At 36.2% G+C, this 19,678-nt stretch overlaps 4 protein-coding genes and 1 non-coding gene across 17 annotated transcripts; 1 reads left to right on the top strand and 4 right to left on the bottom strand.

Moving 5' to 3' along the window:
* Positions 1-1,052: 1,052 nt before the first annotated feature.
* TRNAI-AAU (transfer RNA isoleucine (anticodon AAU)) lies at positions 1,053-1,126 on the bottom strand. Its single transcript has one exon. It is a non-coding gene; the product is annotated as a tRNA-Ile (tRNA).
* Positions 1,127-4,623: 3,497 nt separating this feature from the next.
* Positions 4,624-5,028, top strand: LOC147939771 (uncharacterized protein At5g23160-like). Its single transcript, XM_087461020.1, has one exon. The coding sequence runs from the start codon at positions 4,624-4,626 to the stop codon at positions 5,026-5,028; it is 405 nt and encodes a 134-aa protein (XP_087317146.1).
* A 536-nt stretch (positions 5,029-5,564) lies between these two features.
* LOC104709308 (ENHANCER OF AG-4 protein 2-like) lies at positions 5,565-15,053 on the bottom strand. Of its 13 annotated transcripts, none has more exons than XR_015563940.1 (15): positions 14,207-15,053; positions 13,584-13,660; positions 11,631-13,352; positions 11,033-11,543; positions 10,747-10,855; positions 10,500-10,612; positions 10,233-10,420; positions 9,358-10,072; positions 8,772-9,258; positions 8,545-8,634; positions 8,291-8,449; positions 7,547-7,647; positions 6,100-6,220; positions 5,836-5,949; positions 5,565-5,709 (listed from the first exon to the last, which is right to left on the bottom strand). XR_015563940.1 is itself a non-coding variant. In XM_087461926.1 (11 exons), exons 1-11 carry the CDS (start codon positions 14,315-14,317, stop codon positions 8,379-8,381), a joined length of 4,194 nt encoding a protein of 1,397 aa, XP_087318052.1. In that variant the 5' UTR covers positions 14,318-15,053; the 3' UTR covers positions 7,967-8,378. The 13 variants fall into 13 exon arrangements, 1 of the variants encoding a protein (XP_087318052.1); XR_015563938.1 differs by having other exon boundaries at positions 7,547-7,644; XR_015563941.1 differs by having other exon boundaries at positions 8,304-8,449.
* Positions 15,054-15,201: 148 nt separating this feature from the next.
* On the bottom strand, positions 15,202-16,694 carry LOC104706618 (ATP-dependent Clp protease proteolytic subunit 2, mitochondrial). Its single transcript, XM_010422812.3, has 2 exons — positions 16,217-16,694; positions 15,202-15,852 (listed from the first exon to the last, which is right to left on the bottom strand). The coding sequence occupies exons 1-2, from the start codon at positions 16,521-16,523 to the stop codon at positions 15,431-15,433; spliced, it is 729 nt and encodes a 242-aa protein (XP_010421114.1). The 5' UTR covers positions 16,524-16,694; the 3' UTR covers positions 15,202-15,430.
* Positions 16,695-16,749: 55 nt separating this feature from the next.
* Positions 16,750-19,007, bottom strand: LOC104706615 (uncharacterized). The gene is made up of 3 exons (XM_087461927.1): positions 18,393-19,007; positions 18,170-18,300; positions 16,750-17,810 (listed from the first exon to the last, which is right to left on the bottom strand). Exons 1-3 carry the CDS (start codon positions 18,672-18,674, stop codon positions 17,021-17,023), a joined length of 1,203 nt encoding a protein of 400 aa, XP_087318053.1. The 5' UTR covers positions 18,675-19,007; the 3' UTR covers positions 16,750-17,020.
* Positions 19,008-19,678: the final 671 nt, after the last annotated feature.

Here is a 19,678-nt window from a genome sequence, read left to right as displayed (position 1 = left end):
ATAGATACTCCTTCTCAAAAATATCATTTTTTTGGTCATTTTCATTTTTGTCCTCTTTTGCATAATTACATTGTGTTAAATTGATTTGTAGATTTTTTTTAGGTTTGGGTTCTCTGTTTTATCTTAGGGTATAGTTTTAAGGAGTATGATTTACTATTTGGAGTCTAGAGTTTATAATTTAGTCATTTGTATATTGAAAGAATGTATTATTAAAAATGGACAATAAGAGAAAGTATTTTTGCAAAAGGGTATTGAAAAATGGTATTTTTACAAATGCCCCTACTAATATTAAATAATACACAATACGAGACTAAAGTAAAAATATGTCTATGTACTTCCGGTTAGTCTTTCTCTTTTGCAGGATTAAGTAATGAATCAACTTCCAACACTCCCTCTTGATTCATTTGCTTAATCCCCAAAATCTAATTTAGGGATTTGATCCTAAGGCTTCTTCTCGTCCTCTGTGTTCACCTCTTCAATGTATGAATCTCTTAAATCGAGCATCGTTCATCTCTTTTGTTTTGTCCACGTAGGAGTAAAAAGCTGATGTGTATTAATTGTTATAATTTGATTAGATATTCATTTTAACTGATGTGTCAGTCTCTGCTTCAATACAAAAGCTGATGTGTCATGCTCTGGTGAAAAATATGGAAGTTTTTTTGTATTGATAACTTTTATAACAACAAAAAAAAAATACTATATAACAATTATGTGTTTAAGTTTGTATAAACTGCAAAAAAAAACACACCACAAATTCAAATTACACTAATATATCTCTCACAAAAGTAAATAAAAAATAAGAACATACATTAGGTTTAGTTAGGCTATTTGAGATTTCTCTATTTTTTTATTTTATTAGTGGATTTTTGTATCTTATTATTGGATAAACTATTGTTTTTACAATTAATCCAATTTCAAAAAAGTATATTTTTCAATAATTCGATATATCTAAAAATAGTTAAAAAAAGTATCATGCGCATAGCGCGGATCTAACCTAGTTAAAAGTAATAGTAGAAACTATTTGAGTTGGTCTTAGCAAAAAATAACAAAAATGGCCTATACAGGGATCGAACCTGTGACCTTCGCGTTATTAGCACGACGATCTAACCAACTGAGCTAATAGGCCAACATATATATTTTGCAACAAAACAGATATAGCTTCTGATTGGGAGAGACTTTAAAAGCTTTAAATTTAATTTAAAGTCTTAAAAGCTAAATTTTTACCAATCATGTTTTTGTTGCTTTATTATTTTTATTAGCCTATAAAGTCTAACTATCCACTTTTATAGTTTGTACGTACAAAATTTTGAAGTCACAAATGTAGAGACTTTTTCGGTATAAAAAATAAATAATAATAAAACTGTAATTATTTTTTCTCTTTCTTATTTTCCGATTAAAACATACAATTTATATATAATTTATCACAAATACATTTTGATTCTTTTATTTATGTTATTTTGAAATCCATTTTTGCATCAACAACCATTATAACCCATAATCAATTATGTTATCATATCTTCATATTTCTTATTTGTTGAAAATATTTATCTATTCATTTTTATGAGTTTTTATATTTTTCTAAATTTTTATTTTAATATAATTTATTATGTTTCCACATAAATTTATTCTTAACATAATTTATATTTATGAAAAACATACAATAAAAATAATGTCAAAGTTAAAATCTCTACAGCAAAAGTCTCTACGGTCAATGAATTTACAGTCAGAGCATCTACGTTCAGAAATAACGGTCGTTACCAATCAAAGCCGTAGTTTATTACTATATTAGGACACCAATACCATAGAAATTGAATATAATATAGTGTAAGAGAACATGATTTTTTTTTGTTTTTTTTTTCAGTTTTTGTATGATGTATGGTAATTCGGAAAATAGCATCATATTTCATTTATTAGCATATATTATATCGATGTGCTTTTCTAAAATGTTAGGGTTTCTACAAATATAGGATGCATTTTATTTTGTTAATTAACTACGATATCTTTGTATAAAAGTCTTTGAAAATTAACCAAATCTCTCAAACAGAAATTGTATAACTTTCTTGGATTAGTATATTACTTACATTACATGGAGTGTAACTTGTCTATAACTTTATCAAAGAAATTTCAATTCGAAAGTTTTCAAACATATATAATTAAGAAAATAAAATAAAATGACAGCAAGAGAAAATTTGGCGACGTAGAAGAAAGTAGAAAACGTGGACACGACCACAACTCTGGTCTCTGAATAAAGACTTTGGCTGGCCACCCACCAGCAAGATCCTCTTTTTTACTTAGTTTATTTTAGTTCAATGTTCATCCTAATTTTTAATAATCTTTTTGTTTTTTTCGTGTTGAATCTTCACCACTAAGGTCTGACGCAAGAAACGAAGAAAATGAAAAGTTGCATTATCATTATTCTTGAATACTATATTATCAAGTGAAATGAAACTATTTTACTTATAACTTTTTGTAATTTATATTTCGAGTTTTATAAGAAAATATAAACATAATTAGAAACTATACTTTTTCTTAAGTCGATTTGTTTTGTAGACTTAAAAAAACAAATTGTGAAGCGAAAAGATAGAAAAGATCGGACTCAGTCAAAAACGTCAAATTTAGGATTTACACAATCGACCTTACAACTAGTTGATACTTGATACACAATCTCGTCGCAACCACTTTATATTAGTCCCAAGATAGTTTTTTATATGATGAGTATCCGCTCTAAGCGCGGGATTGTGATATAATTTTTTTTGTAAATCTGTTATATTAAGTTAAGATATTTAAATATTAGTAAATCAATTTTTTATTGTCTATTTGAATGGAAATTTGTTATTTTATTATTATTAATCACTAACAGATTTTTTAAATATGTTAATGATTAACTTTTTGATAATTATTGAAATAAAATAACATAATAATTCCCTTTATTATTTAAAGGGATACTTTGTTAGTTAGGAATTAGGAGTACCTTGTTTGTATGTAAATGTTAAAAATAATTAGTGAATATTTTTAAAAACATATTCGTTAGATTTTAATAGATAGTCATTAAACTCCGCTTTGGAAAACCAGTTTTTTCTTTCACACTCCTCATGTTCTTTCTCTACGTTCATATGTTTCTCCTTCTAACCCTATCCTACATGCATTATAGAATTTAGACTTCTTAGTTAAAAGACATTGTTAAATATTAGTGTATAGACATTAGATTCAAAATAAAAAGAAATGAGTGAGTTACTTTTTTTTTTGTGTAGCTTACTCTTTTTGTAAATATTTAGATGGCATGAATGTTTGAGTCAAAATAGAACTTTGTGGTTGCTCGTAGAGTTAAAAGTATTGGCTACCTGTTTAATACATACAAAGTGAATATGTATTAGTCAATATGTGAGTATAAATTGTTGGTTAGAGTTTAGACTGTTTAATTATCTTTTTATCTTGTGGTAAAGGACATGGCCTTCAAATAGTTGAGTTAACCCTCGTTACCACCATGAAATTTTTATTGCCTATTGGTGAGCTAAGATGTGAGAGGAAAGTTGATATAGCGACGTGCTTTTGAAGTTTTATCACTAAGGTTTTGCACCCTCGTTAGTCGTTACCACCATGAAAGTTCTATTTTGACTCAAGCATTCACGCCATCAACTTTTATTTTCACATTTGGTAACATATTATTCAGTTTTCTAGGACAGATATAACAGAGGTGTTTACCACATTCGCATGAGACGGACAGTTATATTGCTGCATAGATATATGTCCCGATTGTTACTCTGCCTAGAGCGATGGTTTTATGTCGACATGTCGTCAGACGATTGAGGAGTATGATCCTTTCTCGGTTACTCTCACAATCGAAGGTCAAGCTATGTGGGTGGGGGAATGAATGTGTATACGTTATTTATATGTGAGATATATATATATATATACGTTACGTAGCACTATAGCATTAATTCAAGTATGTTTAGAACTTAAGAAGTTGGAAGGATTTGTTTATTTTCTGACTATATTAATATATTCTGACCCTTTTTTTTTTGTTAAAATATATTCTGACCTTTGTGATACACGTACGTACGGTTTAATCGATAAGCTTATTTTTTGTGGAAAACTTTTTAAAAAAATTATGTAGTTTTATGGAAATGATCTTATACATGTTGAATTCCAGGTGAGCATGTTTAAATTTAAAACCGCAAGATATAGTTATAATATGATTGTTTTAGTTTAATAGTTACAAATCATGTGAGGTTGTGCTAGAAGATTTCAGAATCGAAAATTCAATCAGTTTGTTTTTATTTTTATTTCTAGTTTTATAGATTAATTAGAAAGGTTGAAATCTCTTTTTTTCAGATAAATTTGGGGTTTATTAACTAACGTCCAGGTATCATATGGAAATGCTATTTCGTAACGACCTAACTTGACATGGGACTTACTGTTGTTAAATTTATTAACTATTATTTATCCACTCTTGTCTTTGGTTTTTCTCCAAATCTATTTGTTCTTTATATTTTACTGGTGAGGAGATCAAAAGTTTTTGGTGGTTACTGTAACTATTTGTATTTTGAATACGTACTTTAATGGCTATAATGGATATAGTTAAAGTGTTAGATATTAATTTATCATATACATAATAGTTACCACATGAGTCATGAACAAGTCCATGGCGGGAAAATTGACTCGTTTAAAACCGTTGGGCCGGGGTCGAAACCGAGAGTATTAAGGGAGAAGTCGTCACGGGTCAGGAAAGAGTCACGGGTGGGTAACTTCGACCCGATAATTGGGATATCAATCATAATGCTAACGTTAATGATAATGTTGATGTGGGGACGTGTGTGTGCGATTCTTTGTACATCCACTTGGTGTTATTTTCTCCCTCGTATCAGAGAAGCTGCAACTGCGGTTGGTGTGGCCAAACGCAAACGCAGTGGTAGCGGTAAAGCTGAAAGCAGATTGTTTCCAGGTGAGTTGGATTTGAGTTCTGAGGCTTACAAAGAAAAGGTCGTTTTGGAAGGATTTCTTGTTCGGCAACACCGTGTTTCGCTCTAAAGACTGTTTTTTTGAATGTTTTTTTTCTTTTAGTTCTCTCTTTTTATACGTGTAGTGTGTCTTGTTTTTTTTTTTTTTTTTTTTTTTGTCATATCACACGATTGTCATTGTTCGTTCGTTCATGCGTGCACATATGTATACAGGAAATTTTGACCTTGTCTTGTGAATCGTTACCAACATCTAACATAGGGTAAAACTCGAAACTGCGTTACAAATTTGCATAAGTTCGCCTTACCAATCTATCGTGCATTGCATTACTTAACACGGTTTTATTTCAAATGCTCAGTTATGTACGTAGTTTAGTTTTAGTACGATTATAGTTAATCCACATTTTTTAATTAGCAGAATTTGGGGCTAAACGAAGTACATAATTTGCTTCCAACCCTTTATGTCAGCCAAGCTTTACAATCAGTAATATACTTCGGTTTGAAGTGTTAGGCTGAAAGCTTTATGATTACCTTTGTTGGCCAGGATTTTAAACAGCTTTTCTCTGTAGTTGCCAAAATGAAATCCAAGACCAGTATACCAGACACAGAGACAAAAAGTAACACATTTTTAAAATATAACTTTGAACAACTTAGTTCATTTTTTTTTCTGTGGTTTTCCTTTGGTATGAGGATACATGTTAGGTCTTTTCTGTTGTCAACTATATTGATCTTTTCTTCAACAATAAGACAACATCTGCCATTAATATAAGATAAATTAACATTTACAAAAGCTATCGATTTGGCCTAAATTTATGTTCTCTACCCAAAAAAAGACTTCATTGATAAGCTTAAGACCTTGTCAGTGATGACAAAAACTAACCTCCAAACGTGAGAAACTGAATCGTTAACTGAAGATCATAATCGTCTAAATCCTAGTTCGGTTCCAGAAGACCTGCAACTCTTGGCACCCGAACAAATTTACGAATTTCAAAACCTGAAAAACGACCATGTAACAAATCAGGATTTCTTGTAGCCATTCCATGTGAGACAAACTCTCTAATCCATGTCCATGATATGTTCTCATTATTATACTTGTTAGTTAACTTTACAGTAGTAGGCTCAGAACAAGAGAAAAATTTCTTACTCATGCTTTTGCAAATGCCAATCAGGACTGCCTTGTGTGTAACCCATCTCTTTTAATTTGCACATGGTTGCTAGCATGGCGTTTGCCAGCGATATAGGTGGTTCAGCTCTGCACCAAAGGCCTGTTGCAAGACGCAAGTCACTTAAAACCTTTAAGAATGACATATATCTCACAATTGAAGTCCACAACCACAAGTATATGAAAACCTATCCCCAAAAGCATTTGATAACATAAAAGAAATAACAGGTGACTTAATGAGGACCAAGAAGCTAACCATTCATAGCAGTTAGATATAGTCAAATAAACCTACACTCCAAAAGGGACAAGTACACTCGACCATCGGCTGATGAAATTATGTAATTTCTCTGGTGGATGGTCTTACAAACAATAATACTCATAATTTCCTCAAGAAAATTGACTGTGTCAAGTACCAACATCCAATACAGAATCCCTCCCAATTACTGATACATCTTTGTCCACATCAAACTGTTATGTTCTAAAGTATACCTATTGTTGTTCATCATGAAACATCTAATGAGAACAAGTCTCTGATTCTCAATTTAGTACCTAATCTAACTATATAGTCTCCCCCACTGAACGTACTTAACTACAGAACAAGCAAGCAGGGAGGGCCTAGAGACCGTATACTTCGAGCGAAACAAGCACTATATCATAAAACTCAGACCATAACTGGAGAAAGTACAGTGTTTCCATTTGTCGAATAATAAGAAATACATAGAACAAACACAAATATAACAAAAGAAAGGAGAGTTGGCATAAATGGATTGCTAGAGGAGAGGTTACATTATCTAGTTGCTTGAAAGACGTGCCAAACATCAAAACTGTGGCAATAAGCGATTAAAACCCAGAGATATTTATCAAAGAACAAGCGAGAAGCATCTAGCACCACAAATTCTTATTTGCAAGAAAGGCCACCCCACTTTGAAAATATATGTATGATAAAAACCTCCTTAAAAAAAAGACTATAAAGGCTATTGAGCGCAGCCTACCACCACATATATTCATTCACATGTACAACCCCCAGACCATTTAAATAGGAAGATTCATGCCAACAAAAACAAGCGAGTGTGGCAGCAGACGACACATCCTTCGGACAAGTTAAGAAGGTGGTTGTTTTGAACCCACTGAATTAAGATTAGCTGCTTGTCTCAAGCCAAGCCATGAATACCATAAGCTCACATTTAGGTCATTCATATCATTTCCCAAGTTACCACCATCATTTGAAACGGCTCTTTCATTTTTATCTTCTATCATTTCAAATATGTAATTGCAAAAAATAAAAAGCAAAATGGCTCTTATGCGAAATCAAATGGAGCAAACACTTCATCAAATGCTCACAATAATTAATATGAAGTCAAACCTCGTTATGTCACATGGTTTGAGCAGAGAGCAAATTGTTTTCAGACAAACAAATAGAAAGCATTACCTTACAAGTCTTCGATACTTCTTCAGAATGCACCAGATAGCAACTGTAAAATGGACTCACTGGACTCACAATTGTATAGAAATGCATGCTTCTTGTTCCTGCTAAAAATACAAGGCAGCGAGACATGGCTTATCTCCATAAGAGAGAGACATGGGATGAAAAAAATTACGAAATTGAGAAAGTAGTTATAGCGATGTCTACAATAGGACCTGCCATGTATATAGTAGACCTAAGTTACTCATTCAAACAACAAGATACGAGTAAGCAATAGGCCTCTAATCTAGAAGCTAACAAGGGAGCAAACTCAGGCTCACACTGAATATTCTTGCCACCTAAGTCTGCTTAACAGTGTATTCATTAATATGATTTCTCAGAGACCGGCAACGATTACAGGGCTCAGAAAATGAAACAAAAGAACCATTTTTGACTATAAAGTTTAAATTTCATTTAACCAGGAAAAGCTTTGGAGCACAATGTGATTGGCATAATTACAGGATCTGCGAAACGGAAGCACTAACCAATTAAAAAACAAGAACCTATACTGTGAAGAATATGATCCACAGATACATTTGACAGGAAAAAATACAATATACAGAATCCTGGCAAAAGTCTGCAGTAGTTTTTGATGCCTCTGGAAGTGGGTATATCCAAAAAAGTCCTCCACGGAAGAGAAAGTAGTATAACTGTAACTGTTTGATGACAACACTGATAAAAGACTTGACTTAAGTATTTAGAAAATCAAACCTAGCGGATTAACCTTGTTAATGAGACACTAGCAGCTTCGTTTCCATTGATACAAACAGGAGCAGGCCAACAAAATTCTACCTTCACGTCAAGCTGGCCTCCAACAATTCGCGGTAGGCATGTCTGGCCGAGATGGTAGCATCTGGGAAGCAGCATGACCTTAAATGGGTAATTAAAATGTTAAGACAAGTAAAAAGGTTTCTGACGGTGTCTTGAGAGTTTACAAATAGATGCTTTGACTGAGATAGTCTCACCTGGCATTGCAGGGGCAGCTTGTAAGTTACTAGTAGCAGAAGGCTGATAGCTCCCTGAAGGTGGACGTTCTGGAGCTGGCCGGAAGAAACCTGAAGGAATTGCAAGCAAGACCATCAATTGCAAGGAAGTAAGTCATTACACAAACAGACATAATGGAAAACAATAATCAACATATGTATAAAACTCAACAGCTAAAGGATTAATAAGGATTCAAGCATCTACATACTATCTGTAACTCTAGGAAGGCCTGGATGTGAATTTCTTCCATGTCTCCAGGCATCACTCTGATTTTCTGCATGATGTCCACTTGAAGGAATCCGCCATGGTTCCTCATTTCTGTATCGCCGTCCATCATCATGTTGAGGTGGGAAAGAGTACGGATGAGTGTAGGAATGCTGGGATTGCAATTGAACATGGCTTGGATACGAAAAATGACTGGACGGTGCTGAAGGCAGCCTAACTATAGGTCTTTGGGACAGAGAGTTGCTCGGCTGAAACCGTTGGTTCTGTGAAGAAACGTCAGGATTAAAAAGTACATCGCTGCTCCCAAATTCTAGTTGTCTGGAGGAAGTAAATGATGAAGGTTCCCTGGAACTGCACACTCCTGCTGGTGAAAAACTAGATGATTGCTGCACAAAAAATTCGGTTTGGCCAGCCCCCTCAACATGACTTCTACGTGAAGAACTTCCTGGCCCTTGGACAATTTGATCACCCTGCACATGATGCCCAGGAGTTGAGAAATAAATGATAAATGATGAATATATATTAAGGAATCATGAGTAACATCAAACAGAATAAATCAAAGAACTTACAGTGAAAATGCTACAGCGGTCTTGCTGCACAGATCCTGGGTATGTTTGATGTGATAATGGGTATGCTGGGGGAGGAAATCCAGGTTGAAGTGGTAACTGATGATGGCTACCTAAGGATGGTTGAGTTGTTAGTGATGGTGGTAAAGCTATAGATTGTGAAGGCAGTGGTGGTAGAGGTGGAGGCGGCAGTGAAGGTGGAGGCGGCGGTGAAGGTGGAGGTGAAAGGGGCGGCGGTGGTGGAGGTGGAAACTGCACTGCGGGAGGCGGTGGTGGCAGTAATGGAGGTGGAGATGAAGGCGGAAGAGGCGGTGATGGAGGTGGGGGAGAAGGTGGTAAAGGAGGGAGAGACGGAGGTGATTCATGAGGTAGCGGAGGAGATCCCTCTGGAAGGGAAGGAACCTCGGTCGATTTTTGTGCAACTGGTTCCATAACATCCTGTGACTGTTCTTTTGTCTCATTCTCACAGAACGAGGAAGGTGCTACATCTTTCTGCTGACCAGATACATCTTCCATTTCAAGTTCACGATCTACATCCTCCAAAACTCGATGGGATTTATCACTCAAAGTATCATGTACTTCCAAATCATCTAAAGCATTGAAACGTTCCACATCAGATGTGCTTTTTATTTTTTCTGCTGTTGGAAGATCGTCATCTTCTTCATCATCTTCAAAATTATGAGAAGAGAAAAACCCAGGCAGATGAAACGTTGCATTGCTGCAGAAAAAGTGGCACATAAGTTCATAACCACTCTACTGAATAGCATCTCTAACAACTCTTCATGATATAAATTTTCCTGACTATCCTTGTTATTTTGTCATCAGTATGTAAAAAATCCGGAAAATACACTACTAAGAAAGACAGTCGTTTAGCATACCTGCCATACTCATCGACAAGCATCCCTTCCATTTCCCTGAGAGGATCATCTACAGCACGCTCAGATCTAGAAGGACGTCGCAGGGAAAACCCAACTGTTGCATCATCACCAGAAGCTCTAATATCATCAATATAACGTCGCAGAAGAGATTCGGGGAAAACTTTCCTTTCAAGCCACAACTTCAGAACCTGAAAAAGCAAAGAGGTCACTGACTCCAACCTAAAAAGATGTAAGGATAACCTAGAAACAAGCAAATAGTAAAAGTACCTTCAGACATTTACGACGATTATCACTAGCACCAGTCCCTGGAGGAGCAGCGGCACGTAAAAGACGTGGCAAAGCAGCTTGCACATTAGGAACGTAAGAAGCACCAGCAACACCTAGAAATAGAATTCACAAGCATCAGAATCCATAAGCTGTTTAAAACAATAAAGAACAAAATCTAAATACCAAAAGCATTTCAGGGATGCAATAATTTGATAACAGGTATTGCATCCTCAAACGGAACCCTCACCTTTTTGGCTGTGCGAATGCTGGGTGATAGAGTCAACGAGAAAGAACAAGTCAACTTTACGATGGAAGTGAGATTCACTTTCCAACTTTCGTATGAGAAGTTCCACCACCTAAAAAAAAAAAAAAAAAAAAAAATTCCCAGTTAAAGCAACTATTCTATGAACAATGTTACACACCATATGCTATTAATAATTTGTGAAAGCAATTGATTTCATGTGTGCAGCCTGACATTAAGTTTGTTGTCAGCCTTAAGAAAAAACTTAATGAAAGCCAACCAAACATCTTACCTCACTAGCAAGCCCATATTTGGCACAATCAATTGCTAGGCGAGTTGCACGGCCAATACTTTCCCTAGTTCTTGATAAGGTCTCTATCATGCCTTCAAAAGCATCCCGGGAAACAGCAGCCTCAGTGCCACCACTAAGTGAACCTCCAACTGACCTATGTCCTGAACTAAGTCTTCTCTCGTCATTATCATCAGTCTCAATCTGATTTATTGATGAGGACTTCTGCCCATGATTTGATGGAGAAGAATCTTGTTGATGTCCTTCAACAACTAACGGCATTGCGATGGCAGCAGATGCTGAAGCATTCTGAACCAATGGGCTATGGCTCCTCATATGTGTATCACTGATGCTTAAGAAACTAGGGTTCCAATTCCCAAACATTGAATTATGTGAATGTGCTAGTTTTCTTTTTGCCTGTGCAGCTGCAATTAAATCCTTCATAGATGCAGCCGAATCTGTGGTCTTTGCACTGGTAAATGGAGCACTCCACTTTTCTCGATTGAGGTCAAGGCTGCAAAAAAATAATAATAATAATAAGAAAAAAAATTTAAGCAAGCCGGCATTAACACAAAAAGATGACAGATAGAATGTAACATACTTGCCACCAGACAAGTTCTCAGACGTGTCTCTTGAAACACCAGCGTCATTCACACGAAATGCAGCTTTTGTAACCACTGTTGGCCTCTCTCCAACTGAAGCTGATTTGTGTCTCTGATTTGCTGGCTGAGACTGAGAAGAGCTTACTTTATCAGATCCCGTAACTGCCTCCTTACAAGTTTCACTTTGAGGCTTCTTTGCCATCACAAAAGCAGAAACCTTCACAGATGATTTTGCAACTTTTTGTTGTCCTGCAACGTGCTTGTTGGTCGAAACCAGCTGAGGGGACATCTTCGGAGAACGCTTGACATCCTTCGGCTGCAACTCATTGATGGGTTTTACCATGGGTAAGTTGTTAGTAGAATTCTCCGCATAACCTGGTAATACACGTGGTGCATCCTCACAATGTTTACGCAGAGGGAACTTCCTTAGTTCAGTACTCTCTGTAGATCCAGCAGATATCTTAGCTTTAGTAGAAGTGCCATGACCCACGTTAGCACTTTTATGACCATCAGTCAAGACTGATACCGTTTTCGGAACAATGGCTGGTCTTCCATGTAATGGGGTTTTTGGATCTTCATCATCGTCTTCGTCATAGATACAAACAGCCCTCCGTTTTTTCAACGACTGAGGAGCTGGAACCTTAACATTACTAACAGGGGAGGAACGGTCTTTCTGTTCCAGATGACTTTTCCCAGATTTATCACGAGACCCAGAAAAAGAAGGAGAGGTAGCATTCTCCATTGTTTGTCTCCGGCGCTTTGTATATGCAACTACTTCTTTATCAATTTGTAAATTTCCACCGCTGGCACTTAATCCTAAGACAATTTCACGCTTAATATCTGATACAATCCCAGCAAAATCAGATTCATCATCAACTCCACACTTCTCTTTATCATTCGCACTTTCAAATCGCTGCTTTTTAGCAGCTCGTGAGCTTCCATCTACTCTAGGTGCAGGCTTTCCTAATTCAGTTTCAAGCTTTCTTTTCTTTCCGGAAATCACACCCTTGAAGCCAGGTGAATTTTCATGCTTGCCAGCAGACACTTTGGAGCTAGATTTTTCTGTCAACGGACCTTTGGACTTTTTGGAATCAGAGCTACCACTGGCAGCTCGACCACCAGGTACATGTGATTTTTTGCTTTTGTCTCTGTGAACTGTATCTTCATCTTTTATAACAGAGCCACCTGCTTTCTTCTTAATACTCTTACCGTTGGCCAGCTTCTTTTGGCCATTGCCAAAATGTTCAATGCATGCATTAGCGTCAGTTCCTTTATCAAAATCTTCTTTCTTAATTTTAGGGTCATCTGAACCATGCTCCAGTGACTCGCTACCAGAGGATGTGCTTGAAATCTTCGATTCCAGAAATGAGGATGAATCTCGATTCCCTATCTCAGCCTTTGTGTCTTCACTATTATTCTTATCTACTTTAGGGAAGCAAGGATCCACCCTAGAATCAACGTTATCAGTTTCATCAGACTCAGTGACTGTATGATCTGTTCCATCCACTATCTCAGGTTTTGTCAAACTAGGCTCAGCAGCATCCAGAGAATCCTCATTGCCCAAGACATTCGACTTGTGATTCTGCAACTTTTCAAATGCAGTGCAGATATCCTTTACAGCTTGTGCAAAGTACTTGACTGTTTTACCTTGACATCTTGCCAATAGCTTGCTCTTTGCCTCACTAGTAAAAGCTTGGATATCAGGCGGCGCAACAAAAGCACTGCAGTAAAGGAATATAACTTGGTCAATGATCAACTTCAAAGAATTAGTCAGCTAGAAAAAAAAAATGCAATCAAAACACCTGATAATTGAGATCTACTACTGCCTAATTTCAGCAACATAATATATTGACTAAAGTTAATATAACTTTCTGGGTGGTAAGGTACCAGAATTTAAGAATACTATGTCTCAACTAACTGAAAATAAGTATACATATACGAGATAAGCTTACATTTCCTCCGTTCCAAAGAACTGAACAAAGTGCTTCTTTGGGTCTGGCGCACGGTTCCAATCTTCAGGCCGGCTCACCTGAAACTCAAAACCAAATCACTTCACAAGAGAGATTAACTAAACTAGATTGTGATGCTCACTATTTATCGAGATGAATAAACATATGTTTTTTTTCATAATTCAACAGTGGAATCTGATCGTGTAACTAGAGAGATGATTTAACTGACTTTAAGTTGGGTGCAATCTCAAGAAACTATAAATCAGGTAAATCTTAAACCAGTCTAATCATGTATTGTAAGGCTCTCAACAAAAGAATAGAGAACACTTGAGCTCATCAACATATGGAATTTCAATTATACATCATACCGACTACGAGGCAAAATAAACAGACAACCCAAAAAAAATTCCATAAAGTGAATGTGTTCCATCATCAGATATTGAAATTCCTAACAATTAAAAAAACAGAAGACCCAACAAAAAAAAAAAAAAAAAAGATGATGACTATGGACATAAGGACTATATGAGGAGGATGAATTAGAGAGAGAAGAAGCCAAAACAAGAAAAAAAAAAAAAAAAAAAAAAAAAAAAAATCAGTGAAGAAGAATGAAAAAAAAGCGAACGCACCTTGGCAGGCCAAGCAGGGAAGCCTTTGACTTTGGCAAGAACCAGATCACCGAGAATCAACTGCCCCTTGGCCTTAGTCTTGCTCCCTCCTCTTTTACGCCCAGGAGCCATAGGCGAGACCTCTATAAACCCTAATTTTGAACGCAAAACGGGACCACCGAACAGAATTGTGGAATCCAATCCAACCCAGATACCCAATTAGAATCTCTGATTTGATATCCGAGGATAATTCCACCGGAAGAGCCTCGCTGATTGATGTGGGCAGCGGAGACACCTTACGGATCACGAAGCGAGTAACAGCGACGTAGCGAGAGATAGAGAAAGATAGAGCGAGAGCGATCCAGAGATAGATTGATTGATGCGGTCGCGAGAGGGATACGATGGGGTTAGGGCTGAAAGGTGAAAAACTTGCCGAGAAGTTTTTGTGAGAGATAGAACTTTGGTTACTGTTGTCGGCGTTTTTTCCCCTTTTTTTTTCTTTTTTTTTTAACAAAGCGTAGATCGAAATCGAACAAAAGATTTCTTTTCTTTTTTCTCTAATTTACCTTTTTTATCTATATTTTTGATCTCACTAATCCTAAGTCCTAACCAAATATATTAAGACATTTTTTTTGGTTCAAACAGGTATATTTCCCCTTTTTTCTTTTATTATTTATGTACACTTTCTTTCACGTTTCCATTTTAAAAATAGGTAAAAATATAGAATATAGAATATGTTAATTTTCCATTTTTCCCATTAAAGAAACCAACAAAACCACCAAATCACAAAACAAGACTCATCCTTAAAAGATAATAAAGATAACTCTTTAAGAATGTCCCTAATCCTCCAACTATAAACAACAGCATCTAACATAAGTAAATCAACTAGGACTGGGATTTCAGAAACTCATCAAAAACCTCATCATACCTAGACTAAGTCTAATTAGTTTAAAAGAATGTGATTATATAATCAAAGATTTGCAATGCATGCATGGAATTAAGACACAAAACCACTCTTTAATCCAATACTCATTTTACTGAATCAGACATGAGAGACTCTGTAAACATGCAAGGAAAAAGAGTTCTGAAATATAGCCATGATCGATATATGAAAGAATAAAAACAGTTTGAGAGATCATGCCCTCAGACCATAACTTCATCCAAGGAAATCTAACTGGAGCAAAGCGAAAACTGGTAGAGGAAAAGAAGAAATTTATTACTTTTTGTTTGATTACCAGTTACTTCCTAACTTGAACTCTTCTTATCTTTGCTTTCATTTCCAACTGCATCTTTCACCAACTCCAATGGTCTTTCATCAATTACTTCATCGATTATTCCAAACGCCTTTGCCTCTGCAGGAGTCATGAAATGATCCCTATCCATGTTCTTTGCAACCACGTCGAGAGGTTGACCCGTGTGTTTGACATACAGTTCATTTAACGCATCCCACACACGAACAATCTGTTTTGTGTGAATCGTTATATCCTTCGCCTGTCCACTATAACCTCCAGAAGGCTGATGAATCATAACAGTTGCATTTGGGAGCGACCTCCTTTGTCCCTTGGCACCCGCTGCCAAGAGAAGAGAAGCCATTGATGCAGCCTGACCTAAACAAATTGTGCTTATCGGAGAACGGATGTACTGCATAGTATCATAAATTGCAAGACCTGTTCCAAAGAAAAAGATAAAACAATGCGTCACAGACTCACACAGGACACATTAGAAACAATGATAAAAGATCGAGCAAAAGAATCACAAGAAACAAAATCTGAAATTGAAAAAGTGTTTAACTCGTCATCACAAATCACCAGCCTCATTGCAGTAATCAAGTGAAGTGACTAACCCTAGATAAATACCCAAATCTACATAGGAACAAGTATGAACGAACAGTATCAAAAATTTCTAGTGTACTAAGCAAGAGAGCATTGACAAAGCCATGGCATCTAGCAATCTGATTCCCAATCACACTACTAACAATTACAACGAATCGAAAGATTAAAAAGTTAAAGGAAACGGAAAGCTGAAGCGTACCGGCGGTGACATGGCCGCCAGGTGAATTGAGATACATATGGATCGGCTTGGAAGGATTCTCCGACTCGAGGTAGAGAAGCTGAGCGACGACGACGTGAGAGGTATCGTCATTAATGGGACCGTTGATGCAGATGATACGCTCCTTGAGCAATCGAGAGAAGATGTCGTAAGCTCTCTCTCCTCGCGATGAGTGCTCAATAACCATCGGAATCAGACTGTAGCTCCTTCTAGCAGTGGCGATGCTAGTCGCCATGGACGATGGAGTTGATAGCCTCTTGGCGCCGGAAACGAGACCCCTCATCATCATCGGAGCTCTAAGGGTTGTTCGGGGGAGGGAGAGTGAAATTGCTCGAGAAATGAAAACTCGACTCGAGCTTTAGGGATTTCAGATTTATTAGTAAATGCACTCTCTCTTTTTTTTTTCCTTTCTTTTTTTTTTTCGATTTTTGTTTATTGGAAAATTAGTTAGACATTATACACAGCAATTATAACATAAACCAGTTAAAACTGTAAAAAGTTTTATATCAAAGAAATAGGTTTGAATATTCTGGTATTCCATTATTCATCTAACACACAACAACAAATCAAAATGTTTGAAATCTTTTGAATTTTAAGAAAAAATTATTGCCTAATTTGACTTTCACTTTCACCACCTATTACATTATTGGTTTTTAATAAAATGAAATGCAATAATAATACACTTTTTACTTCTATTTACTTACCAATCTAAATAAGCTATCGGCTTCTTTAGCTTTTGGAGTGGACGGGCAGTCAATAACGAGACGGACGGGAACCTAACTAATCTTAGTCCACAGCCTTTTTGATTCTCCTACCAGTTAAAGGCTTAGGCAATCCATCAAAAATAGAACTCGCCATGGCTGCTTGTGTGAGTAAATCAGGTTTCAGGGTCCACTTGGAGGTTGGCCATAGCGATGAACCGTTGCTGTTACAGTTCGTTTCTTGGAGACTAGAGGCGCTAAACGATTTCCTCACGCTTGAGAAGCTGTCTCCCACAGGAGCATCCATTAAATTGATCGGTGTGGAATTGACATTACCGGTCTCAGTATCTGCTGATAAGTTAGTTCTGCTTGATGCTTTGGATCTCAGTGCTAAACCTTTGCCAGCTATTGCAGAAAATACACCACTTCTGTTATCCTCTTTCAAAAGCAGTTCTGGAGCTCGTGAATTAAAATCGGCTTCAGATTTTTGGCGTCTTCTCATTGGCCTATCAGAATCCACTTCTCCTGCCTTTAAATAGTTTGGTGATTGGTTGACCTCGGCGAGGACTGCACCTACCAAGCTTCTTGATTTTCTGTGGTGACTTAAGGGAGTATTGGTGGCTGGTAAAGGAGTTAGGTACTGATCATTGTCTTGGAGATGACAAGACTCTTTCTTCTTGTACAGTCCCATATCAAAACCTTCAGAAGCTCTTCTGTTTTTTGGTTTCAATCCATAGTAACCTTGCAAGGAGTTCATGGCTGGAGAAACCTTCTTTTCTGAAGGCTTCAATTTCAAAGACTGGAAGGAGTCAAATAATAAGTCTTGGTGGTTGCCATTGCTTGCTGACGATGAAGCTTGCTCGGAACACCCCTCTCTGCAAGTAGATTTCATATATCAGTCATGGTGATATCATTATTTTGATATGTCGATGCCCTTTAACGCAAATCAGTAGAGTATGATCATGATCATTTAAAACGTCAAAACGGTTCTTTTACTTTTACAAGGGACAAGCTGTACCCATCTTGGTTTGGATCCACAGTATAAACAACTCTCACTTAGCACTTTCCTTTGCTAACCTGGTCTAAGTATCTTAATAATGAACTTGGTAAACGCACAACAGCACAACTTACGGGGTAATCTAATGTAAACAGCTCAAGCTCTGCAAAAACCTTATAAGTCACACAGTCACAGACTACATACCAAGAAGAGAGGATGAAGAGGCTAAAAAAATACCCAAGATTAAGAGAGCCGTTAGATAAGCAGGGAGAAGGAGGATGTCTGCCAGGTAATGGAATCCGGAGAGACTTGAGAGCAAACATCTGAAGATCAGTCACAAGCCCATTCAGCTTCGTAATATCTGCAACCTGATCAATCACCACACTTAATTAAACACACACACACAAGTCCCCATAATCCTTGTAAACACGATTCATTCAGCTTTCTAAAACTATAATACCTCAACGCCGTATTTGATGGCAATGCCAGCGAGAGTATCAAGCTTGGAGACCTCGTGTTCGATATAACCAGCGCCGGTAGGAGTGGTAGCAGAAGGTGGAGACGAGGTGGGTGACGAGATACGCAGAATCTTGGAAACAGATGATGATGATGATGATCTGCTCGAAGGACTCCAATCACGGCAGCCTTCAGAGAGATCTACGAATCCGTAACCATTAAAATCACCACGGAATTTTAAACTCGCATTGCAAATAGAAACCCGCCTCCCTCGATCCGTGAGCATTGCTCTATAGCAAATCTAATAATTAGATCTGATCCCAAAAAAAAAATTCTCGGATTCTTCCGGTAATATCGAAGAGAAAAACGAGAAACGATGAGAGATTGAAGGAGAGAAGGAGGTGATAACTCGTGGATTGATGAGAGTGAGTGATAGATAGGAACGAATTTTCTCGATGTAACTTTTTTTTCTCACCGGAGTCTCCGGAGGGGAATTAACGAACGAGAGCCATCTCTTCCCTTCTCCCTCTCGTCTCCACCGGAACGAACGACGCTAAATTTTTTATTTTTAATTATTATGTTTAATTCTTATAAATATATTTTAAACTAAAACCGCGTTACAGCTTATCAACAACCAGATTAAAAAAAAGAATAAATCATACAACGAAACGAACTGAAACTTGCATTAAATACTAAATTCTCATACAAAACATGTATACTACTAATCCCATTTATTAATTTTATGTTTTTCTCGCGACTTCTTTTGGAAAGTACAAATACGAAACTGCGGTACTTATTAATAAGGTCGAGACTAAAATATTTTATTAATTTATAGAGGTTTTAATTTATGAAGAGATTTTCATTTTTATAGTTTTAAATATTTTATAATTCACACTTTTATATTTTTTAATTTATAATTTTGGCTATCATAATATGATTGATGATTGATGTCAATAGTTTACTAGATTATCAAAGTGAAAATGATAAATGTTTACTAGATTACTAGAGTTTTAACAAGAATGCAAATTAAAAAATACGCAACTACCAAGTCATATTTCACTAAATTTTCTTAAATATATATATATATATATATATATATATATATATATATATTTAGTTTATATCATTATTAATTTATGATATTGATGGGACTATGTTTTTACATATAATTTCAGGAAAAAAAGTATTATCTTATTATTTTATCGAATTGTGTCATTTTTTACACCGGCCCAACTCAGGACTGGAAAAATTTATTAATTTATAGTGAGTATTAATTTAAAGAGTATTAAT

This window comes from Camelina sativa, chromosome 8 (genome assembly GCF_030686135.1).
Source record: "Camelina sativa cultivar CO46 ecotype springtype chromosome 8, ASM3068613v1".
NCBI lineage: Eukaryota > Viridiplantae > Streptophyta > Magnoliopsida > Brassicales > Brassicaceae > Camelina > Camelina sativa.
Note: the sequence above shows the minus strand (reverse complement) of the source record. Positions and strands in the feature narration are given on the sequence as shown.

Bases quoted from the DNA above. Each gene is read 5' to 3' on its own strand.
- LOC104709308 (XM_087461926.1), bottom strand. From the start codon at position 14,317: ATGGCTCCTGGGCGTAAAAGAGGAGGGAGCAAGACTAAGGCCAAGGGG. The intron at 9,259-9,357 runs GTAAGTTCTTTG...CATCATGTGCAG, and splicing joins ACCGCTGTAGCATTTTCACT to GGTGATCAAATTGTCCAAGG. The intron at 8,635-8,771 runs GTATGTAGATGC...CAATTCCTTCAG, and splicing joins CCTTCCTAGAGTTACAGATA to GTTTCTTCCGGCCAGCTCCA.
- LOC104706618 (XM_010422812.3), bottom strand. From the start codon at position 16,523: ATGATGATGAGGGGTCTCGTTTCCGGCGCCAAGAGGCTATCAACTCCA. The intron at 15,853-16,216 runs GTACGCTTCAGC...TCTTTGGAACAG, and splicing joins TGGCGGCCATGTCACCGCCG to GTCTTGCAATTTATGATACT.
- LOC147939771 (XM_087461020.1), top strand. From the start codon at position 4,624: ATGAGTCATGAACAAGTCCATGGCGGGAAAATTGACTCGTTTAAAACC.
- LOC104706615 (XM_087461927.1), bottom strand. From the start codon at position 18,674: ATGCTCACGGATCGAGGGAGGCGGGTTTCTATTTGCAATGCGAGTTTA. The intron at 18,301-18,392 runs GTATTATAGTTT...GTGATTGATCAG, and splicing joins CCATCAAATACGGCGTTGAG to GTTGCAGATATTACGAAGCT. The intron at 17,811-18,169 runs GTATTTTTTTAG...ATCTACTTGCAG, and splicing joins AACGGCTCTCTTAATCTTGG to AGAGGGGTGTTCCGAGCAAG.